The sequence below is a fragment of the Sinocyclocheilus anshuiensis genome, unplaced genomic scaffold (assembly GCF_001515605.1).
Source record: "Sinocyclocheilus anshuiensis isolate Anshui unplaced genomic scaffold, SAMN03320099.WGS_v1.1 scaffold907, whole genome shotgun sequence".
Lineage (NCBI taxonomy): Eukaryota > Metazoa > Chordata > Actinopteri > Cypriniformes > Cyprinidae > Sinocyclocheilus > Sinocyclocheilus anshuiensis.
Genome location: NW_015546133.1, coordinates 714,556 through 723,994, shown reverse-complemented (window position 1 = coordinate 723,994; position 9,439 = coordinate 714,556). Strand labels below are relative to the sequence as shown.

General features: G+C 36.8%; 1 protein-coding gene across 1 annotated transcript in view; it reads right to left on the bottom strand.

Annotated features, from left to right (window-relative positions):
• Positions 1 to 263: 263 nt before the first annotated feature.
• LOC107701115 (microtubule-associated tumor suppressor candidate 2-like) overlaps positions 264 to 9,439 on the bottom strand; it is a 32,999-nt gene continuing 23,823 nt past the window's right edge. The window contains exons 5-14 of the mRNA XM_016503051.1: positions 8,802 to 8,900; positions 6,370 to 6,644; positions 4,137 to 4,203; positions 3,829 to 4,043; positions 3,647 to 3,752; positions 3,478 to 3,551; positions 3,310 to 3,408; positions 3,105 to 3,224; positions 1,980 to 2,080; positions 264 to 1,197 (exon numbers count right to left, since the gene is read on the bottom strand). Of these exons, the coding sequence (XP_016358537.1) occupies positions 849 to 1,197; positions 1,980 to 2,080; positions 3,105 to 3,224; positions 3,310 to 3,408; positions 3,478 to 3,551; positions 3,647 to 3,752; positions 3,829 to 4,043; positions 4,137 to 4,203; positions 6,370 to 6,644; positions 8,802 to 8,900 (1,505 nt within the window). The 3' untranslated portion in view covers positions 264 to 848. The remainder of the gene's footprint in view (positions 1,198 to 1,979; positions 2,081 to 3,104; positions 3,225 to 3,309; positions 3,409 to 3,477; positions 3,552 to 3,646; positions 3,753 to 3,828; positions 4,044 to 4,136; positions 4,204 to 6,369; positions 6,645 to 8,801; positions 8,901 to 9,439) is intronic.

Here is a 9,439-nt window from a genome sequence, read left to right as displayed (position 1 = left end):
AGATGATAGAAAGAAAGAAAGAAATAGTCAGATAGATAGATAGATAGATAGATAGATAGATAGATAGATAGATATAAAATAAATAAATACATATATACATAGCCTCAACACAAGTCATAATATCTTTATCTTAAGAATATTGGAATATTTTTACTGTAAGAAAAAATAATTAAGAAAAAGACATTTTGCAGTATATATGCAGGGCCGCCGCTATGGTTTCTGGGCCCCCTGAACAGCATAGAGTCAGGCCCCCCCTCCCCCCCCCTCCCTGTAACCGTGCTCCTGTATATATGTCTTGACTAATTTGAAACATTCTGAATCAAAACTTGTGAGATTTGTAAAATCAGAAGACATATCACATAAAAAAATAAACCAGACCACAAAAAATGCTGGTGCATTTATCTGTTGGAAGAAGGTAGGGCAGAAACCTAAAGTGCTTTTTGCTGTATAAAGTTCTCTTATGTCATTCAGAAGAAACTACAGACATTAGTGTTGGAGCCCAACAGCATGTTTTAGAGTCAAATCTAAAGACGAGCTACTTCTGTATACACAAAAATGGTCCTGCCTCAATGCACACCAAGCATTGTTGGCAGCACATCATTAGCATCATTAGCACTTTCATTCTGATGCTACGCGTTTACGAAGTCCGATCATCTGAGACAAAAAACTTTTTTGTGTCTCAAAGTCAACAAACGGAAGTGACAGAGGCTGTCTGGCAGTTGGGATTGACAAAATCTTAATAAATAGAACTTGACGGTCTGCACACCAAAACGAAGCGCTGCTGTCACAATGGACAGTAACAGAAAACGGGCAATGTGGCTGATGCAACTGAGATTCAGTAAAACAGCTCATCTGGGTAAATTGTTGGCATTTGAGATCCGTGCAGGGGACGAGCGTGCTGCTGGTGAGCCTCTGAGAGTGGGCGTCCCTGGTGCCGGAGACGCCACCTTGTGAGTGGGCGTACAGGGGCTGGGGGAACAGGAGTGTGTGGGGGTCCCTGGACCTGGAGAGTAAGGATAAGGAGGGATATCAGGGCCAGGGAAGAAGGCTCTGTGGATGGGAGAAGAGGAAGGCGACAGATGGGGACTCGTCTGGAGAAGCCAGAGCAGCTCTTCATTGTTGTGGCTCAGCCGTTTCTTCTCGTTGGTCTCCTTCTCCACATACTCCTGAAGGTTTGCGTTCTCCTCAGACAATTGTCTATAAATATAGGATGAAACAATCAGGATTAGTCAAAAGTCTGGCTATGCAAGACCTTAATTCACTCACCCCCAGGTCGTCCAAGATGTAAATGAGTTTGTTTGTTCAAGAGAACAGATTTTGAGAAATTTGATATTACACCACTTGCTCATCAATGGATCCTCTGCAGTGAATGTGTGCCGTCAGAATGCAAAAAACATCACAATAATCCACAAGTAATTCATACGACTCCAATCCATCAATTAACATATTGTGAAGTGGAAAGCAAATTGTTTGTAAGAAACAAATCGATCATTAACGAGTTTTTAAAAATATGAGTCCATAATCCATAACACTTCCTCCAAAGCCCATACCCTGTTGTCCACTCACATCAAAATCCTCCGATATATTTGTTTACAACTGTTTTTCTTGTAAACAGTGCTTGATCTGTGCATATTTCTCTCCTGATTCAGACCAGATTACTTTTTCACTGGAGAAAGTCATATTATGGATAGAGGACTCATATTTTAAGATTTTGAATGTTTTAATGATGCTTTTTTTTTTTTTTTTTTCTTTTTTTACAAATGCTTAGTTTTTCCACTTCACAAGATGTTAACTGATTAACTGGAGTCATGTGGATCAGTTGTGGATTATTGTGATGTGTTTATCAGCTGTTTGGACTCTCATTCTGATGGCACCCATTCACTGCAGAGGATCCACTGGTGAGCAAGTGATCAATTTTCAGTCAATTTACAGCTAATTTGAATTTTTAAGTGAACTACTACTTTAATTCAAATTCTTACCTTGACACGACAAGATGGCGGTCAATGCGGGCCATCAGGTCTTCATTCTGCTGCTGAAGCACCTGGACCCGCTCCTCCAGATACAGGTTCTTTTGGGCCTGCTCGAAGGATCAAGTGAGCACAAAGCTCGACATTAAATTTTTACACAAACTTCCCCTCCCTGAACAACAGGGGACTGTAATGTGTTTTATTTGAGGAAAAAACAATGAGAATTCATAAAAGCTGAAAGGAAAAAGGAATAAAAAGCAGCTTTAAAATGGATGCTGGCCCTATTTCCAAATCATAAATAATATAACGTCCAAAAGAGCTGAAAGGAAAAAGTTGAAAAAAAAAAAAAGTTTTAAAGTGGAAACTGATTCAATATCCAAATCATAAATAATATACTGTAACATAACAACAAAATGGACTTTCTAAACACAGTACAGAATATATACAATACATACACCATATACAACACTCTTCAAGGACCCCAAGAGGTTTGTCATGCCTGTTTTAGAAATGAATTAATCTCCTTATCTTTATTATTGTGTGTGTGTATATATATATATATATATCTTCTTTATCTTTATATCTTTTTGGATGTGTTTAGGGGTTTGTAAAGTACTTCTGTTCAACTCTAAAATATGTTTTGTTATTTGAGTTAGAGCTTCAGTAAGGAATGTATTGTGGCATGTCATTTTATAATCAAAGAAATATTTTATCAAAGACATTAATGATTATTTAGCATCCTGCCCTATAAATATTTCATTTTATTTTCGTTTTTATTTAACGTTTTTCTTTTGTCTTTCTTCTTTCACATTTTCTTTCTTTCAGCCATAATTTTGATTATTTGTTTTTATATTATTTTGATTTTGATTATTATTTTTATATTTATTTTGATGCTTTCTTCTTTCTGCCAGTAGTGTTTTTATTTATTTGCACTGATTTTTTTTTCTGCAGGTGTTCTTCTTTTACCTACACTATTTTCTTTTTTACTGCAGCAGGTTTTGTCTTCAGCACAGGTTTATCTTTTTCGCTGTGACAGAGTGGAGGGAGAACTCTGTCCTCTTCTTTACTTTAAACTGCATACAGAAACTTCTCCTGCACAGTGTGTTCATCCTGCACACCTATTCATTTGGAGCTTACCACTTTCTCCAGATGACAGATCTTCTTCTCCTGGTCATGAATTTGCTGGTTCTTCATCTCCAGAACCTCCTTCAGACTCTTCAGGTCCTCCTCAATATGCTGATACGGGGCCAGTGCATCCTGCAAATACATTTACAATACTTACTTTCAGTGTTTGTGTGCCTATATCCCAGTATCCCTTTATTAATGTCTTAAAGAAACATACCACAATCTGTTCATCAGTGCTCTTCCTCAGGGCCTCTTCAAAACGTTTGGCTTTGTCTTTCAGAGTCCGGTTCTGGAAAGTCAGAGTGTCCACCTGGTCCTAAAGGAAATGTTACTGTTACTAATGAATTCCCTTTGGACGAGTAGCTTGATTTAGTAAACAAATCACCTGAAGTGAGAGCCGCAGTTTCTCAAAGTCCTCTTCTAGACTGGCCTTTTGCTGCTCATGGGCTTTCCTTAAGTCTAAGAGAAATTACATGAGAAGGAATACAGAATTTGAGTTCTTCTCCACATTTCAGTCAGCTGGTTTTTAGTGGTATTACTAACTGGACCCTCACCCCTCATGGTCCTGGCATGCTCCTCCTGCAGTGTTGCCATAGTGATGTTGTGCATGGTCTTCAGGTCTTCAAGGGCGGCCTCATGGTTGGCAGTCAACTCTTCGATCTAAACACACAGTTAAATATTCATATTCATGCCATCTTAAATTAATTTCCCACCATCCTCGGCCAGACGTTCTGACCTGTTCCTGGTGCTGTGTGTGCAGCTCCTCCACCTCTGACTGGTGCTCTGCTCTGAGATGGTCTCTGTCTGAAGCATGCCGTAATCTCAGGTTCTCCTCTACGGTAGCGAGTTCAGACTCCTGCTGCACCTGTAACTCTCTTAGCTCCCTCTCAAAACACTCCTCCAGCTCTCTCTTCTCTTTCTGAAGACGCTCCCAGCGAGCTGCGTTAAAGGCTGGGCAATATGAGGAACAGAGCAGATAGATTTAAACAAAACCTGCTTTTGTCTTAGTAGTTTATGGGCACACATTAACCTCTTTGAACTCACCCACTTCATGCTGAATCCGACTGAGTTCCTGGGTCAACTCTCTCTCCTTCTCCTCAGCACTTTCATTCTGAAACACACACACACACACACACACACACACACAAACACACAAATAGAAATCTGCTTTTACTCAGATCCACCTGTAACAATTAAATATAATATTATTAAATAAACGTAATACTTTTTTCTATCATGGTGGGGATTTTCCATTGAATTCTATATCTATTTCCTAATTGCACCCCAATTTTTTGCATTGCATTTTTTTAAATGTTAATTATTTATGAATGACTTATTTCTGAATTATACATTTATTATCAATATGTATATATGTATAATATTTATTATAATTAAGTTTATTTATCTGCTGTTTATTTCTGGCTTCTGAAATGAAAGTGATTTCAGGATTCACCATTTTTGTAGGGACATTTGATCCCAACAATATCAGGATAAACAACAAATAAAACATTTAGAATGATGCACAATTACTTCATGGTTTATGTGGTTTTACTAATTACAATTCAATAATCACAACTATAAACAGTGTACCAATGTACCCTCACACAAAAAACGACTTGCTTTTTCAGTGCATACTTGTTTTTGTAGCATCTAGTGTGGACTACATAGTACTGCATACTACATTTAGTATTATTTTTATGGCTTAAATAACATCAAAATATAAAAACCCAAACAGTGTTGTGTTTGAAACCGACAAACATTATTAACTAAACACATAGACATGTCTGTAAATGTAAGATAACAAGAAATAAATGATGATGCAATGCTGCAGAAACATTATCACTCTTGTGTGCATTTAACAGTACAGAAGATGTACAGTATACCACCCTGATTATGAAAAGCACTTAGAAACAACACATGCACTATATAAACTAATAAAATGCGGCTTGCTTCATGTTGGAGTCGGCAGACGTGGGAGAGGTTACTGACATACCGCTTCTATCTGTAAACCCTTTTACTGTTAAACAGACGAACAGGAGTGCATGTGGAGGAGAGTAATGCAATTAACAATAAATGTAGTATATGTGGGCATTAGGCTGGAACATTGAGAAGAATGGGTTTTTAGATTTGGATGTATGTTTTAAGCCATTGTGTTTCTGACCCCTCACTGACCTCTTTAAATTTGTCTCGAGTTAGTATGCAGAGGCATTTCAGAAGCAACCGAGCCTCTTTAAGATGAATCTTAAAGCCAGTCATTCACTAATGGACAGCAGGGGGCACTGCTCTTCTAAAAAATGTCTTTATTTACATCATTTATTCATTTAGCAGATGCTTTAATCCAAAGCGAATTACAAATATGGATGGCAACATATGTGATTCATCCTAAGGAGACAGCAATATGCTTGTGATTCTGTGTGCAAACAGTGACTCAACGGTCTGCTCTTGCACAAAGTTACCTCATCCTTACATTCATGACATATTAGATAAAGGCGGTTATTTGTGTTTTGTTTTTGTTTTTTGTTGTTTAGTGTCCAGTTTCTAGTGGTTGAGATAGACTGGACGTGTCAGTTCAAGGCAGCAGTATTTCAGTAAACAGTGATCACCTAGTGGCTGAGGCTTTGGCATGGTAACACAAACATCTCATGTAGTGGTGACATGTGAAGGCTGTAAAAATCACAGTGCCCTTAAGCAAATTATTTGATCGCAGGGTTTGTACCAGAAGGGATGTTGCTGTAGTTAGTGTACTGTGAATCATGTTGGATAGAACACACTGTATCATCTGAAAAACCACAAATTTAGAAAACAGCGTCTTTATTGCATTATTAATTCTAAAAAATAATATAATATAGTATAATATAATAATGTTTTTTATGACTATGAATAACGAAAATAATAAAATAGAAAAAAATATTTATTTAATAGTTTTTATGACTTTATTATGATTCTATATGTAACAGTAATAATAAAGAAATAGTATGTTTGTCAATATTATAATATAATACAATATAATAGCTTTTGTTTTATTTCAAAGTTGTGATGATTTTTTATAGTTCTAAAATGTGTAAAGTAATAATACTGAAAAGGTATGTGTGTCGATATAATAAATATAATATAATATCATGTTTTTATGACTTTGAATAATAAAATATAATAGCTGTTTATTTCATAGTTTTGATGATTTTTTTATGATTCTAAAATGTGTAAAGTAATAATAATAATAAAGAATGCACATGTGGCCAAACACATTTTTAGCTGACTGTGATCTTTAATAAAATACCTTGAGAGAGAAGTGCTGAGTGCAGATCACAAAGACCTCCAGACTCATGCTGGTTTTCTTTAGCTCTATCTGAAGAGCCTGTAGTTGCCTGACCTGTTCTTCACAGCGACCCTGCAAGAGCTGCAACTCTTCATGCCTCTCTACTTTCTCTCGCTCTTTTTCTTTCTTCTGCTCTTCTACTTTTTTTTTCTCTGGGTCCGGAGAGCCAGTACGAGGCAAAATTTGCATGCTTGAGCCTCGGACCGCCACTGTTGCCTTCTGTTGCCTCTGAAGGACTAAAGAGGGAAACACGAGAGAAGAAGCACTAAAAAAATCAATTTCATTAAACTCATCTCAGAACGGCACTGTGTGAATAAAATGGCCTCCATAATGCTAAGACACCCCAGAGATTCCTGTACGCTTAACAACCATGAAATAATTTACATAAAGATTTACCATAATTTCTATACCTAACTGGATTACTTGAATCCTCTATAAGTAAAGCAAAGGGACTATTCAAAGACTAGACTGTTTTCATTGTAATGTAAAATGAGGTATGTGACCCAAAGCTAATGGAACAGTGGCTAAACAAACCATAACAAATCTTATAGTTTAAATAAAATAATAGAAGAAATGTTACGCTATATACTTCCAATTCACAATGCATGGATTACAAAGGATGTATTGATTAGTCACACCAAGACAGTTGAAGCCCTCATGGAAGTTACATAAAGACATGATCAATTCATGCTATTTAGATAAACGTATACTTGACAAACTGCTCAAATCTAACATAAAAGTCAAGCATTTTGTATCAATGAAATGTAAAATCAAGGCATGATTGATCTTAATGTGCTTCAAGATGAGCAAGCAACCCAAAACACTCATGCTAATGCTAATAGCAGCTAATGTTTTGTTCCAACTGCAGCTGTGTTAGCATTCATTCAATAATGAATTTCATAAACACATTGAGCCAGATGGAATGACAGGATGATTTACAGCTATCATTACTGTAGAAACTAATCTTCAGAAGAAAGACTGAATGTTTCAGAGCTGCTAATTGCTATGACAGAGTCACTGATGTACTCAGTGTTGAGTGTACAAGCAATTTGCTTGTTAATGGCTAGCAACATTTTTTTTTTCAGTGGCCTTTACTGATGTATTAGGTATTGAATTAACCTCTGTATACATCTTAGCAAGCTATAGCTGTCCTATGTACAGTGGAGATGGCATACTGTATTGGAATGCGGAGATTCACTACCATTTAAAGGTTTGGAGCTTTTTTTAATTCTTTCATTCAGCAAGGACACAAGTGACAGTAAAAACCTTTATAATGTTTTAAATATATTACTATTTAAAATAAATGCTATTCATCAAAGAATCCTGAAAAAAGGTACAGTATCATGATTTAATTATATTTAATTCATATTCAAATGATTTCTGAAGGATCATGTGAGATTGAAAATGGAGTAATGATGCTGAAAATTCAGCTTTGCCATCACAGGAATAAATTAAATTTTTAAATATATCAGAATTATTATTATTTTTTTCAAATTATACAAATATTTCACAATATTACTGCAGTTTGATTAAATAAATGCAGCCTTGTTGAGCATAAGAAACTTTTTTCAAAAACATTAAAAAAATCTTTCTGTCCCAAATTTGTAGTTGTGCACAGTATATAGTGAACATCTCAATATCTGACAAAGTCAAAATCGAAGAGCTTTAATCTTAATCAAAACAGTAACCATAAATATGCTCCTGTACTAAACTGACATTCATTTAAATACATATTTTTTTACATTATACTGACTCAAGACAATCCAGTCCACCACACACATACACATACACAAACCAACCGCCAGCCTCTTAGAGTGGCTTAATCTTTAGTCTGAGAATCAGTCTCTATGACAACAAAGAGAAAATCTGCTTTTTCAGGAAGTAAGATGGGCGAAAATGATGTTAGGAAGTCAATTCCCTGCTCATCAGGAAGACAATGACAGCAAGCGGGCAAGATGCACTCTGAAGCCTCCTGGTACTGTATGTTTACATTTTTCAAGAAACCCGACATTTTCTTTTAATGTCCTTCAGGGGAATTCAAGCTCTATTTAGGATGTCTGACTCCCTAAAACCCATAATTTGCACCCTAGTACTGTGGCGCTAGATTGGGTGACTGAATACTGAGAATTGCTTCATTTAGTTCAACATGACAGCTGAACTTGACCCTAGTGGCCACACTGATTACGTCCTATATGAAGTTCTCTTTCATTGGATGTTTGTGTGTGTGTATGGAGAGAAAAATAAAGAGGGTTACAGTGGACATATGAGCTTCAGATGAGATTTATCCAACAGTGTGACATCGTCTAATGGAAGCACTGGGCTCTGTAAAGCAGCAGGGGACAGCAATGAAAGGAAAGCAATATCTTGGGTTGATCTTTGTTCTGGTTGGTTACCTGGAGACTGCGGTTTAGGAGACACTACAGCGAGTCTCTTAGGGGAGGAGAGAGATGAACAGGTGCCGTCAGAACTCTTCTGGAATTCCTTACGGGATGCTATGGATAAAGAAGGACATCAGTACAAGAGTTAATGGCAGTGCTCAGGAGGTTACCTGAGTTAAAGATATTCGCTCAGGGAACATATGCACAGGAGTACAAATCCAAGAATGCATTCGCAACAGTAACCACCACCCCCTTTTCCATCTCTTTTCGTATTGCTCTCCTCTTCCATGGAGTCATAATATGGTCTCAGCGGTCCGTGGATCGATTCCAATAAGAGGCAGCCAACCACAAAATAACGCAGCTGCTAGGGTCCATTTGCCACACAGGCTGGACGATATGACTTTCTGAGAGGCTGCAGGCATCCGTGGACCAACACAGTATAAATATATTAAATTAAAATAAATAAATAATTTCCATCTCACAAATGTCAGATCTGTGGTCAGACCAAGACAATATAAAAGAATGGAGAATATTTCTAGAAATAACCCTGATGTACGGGTGCATCTCAATAAATTAGAATGTCGTGGAAAAGTTCATTTATTTCAGTAATTCAACTCAAATTGTGAAACTCGTGTATTAAATAAATTCAATGC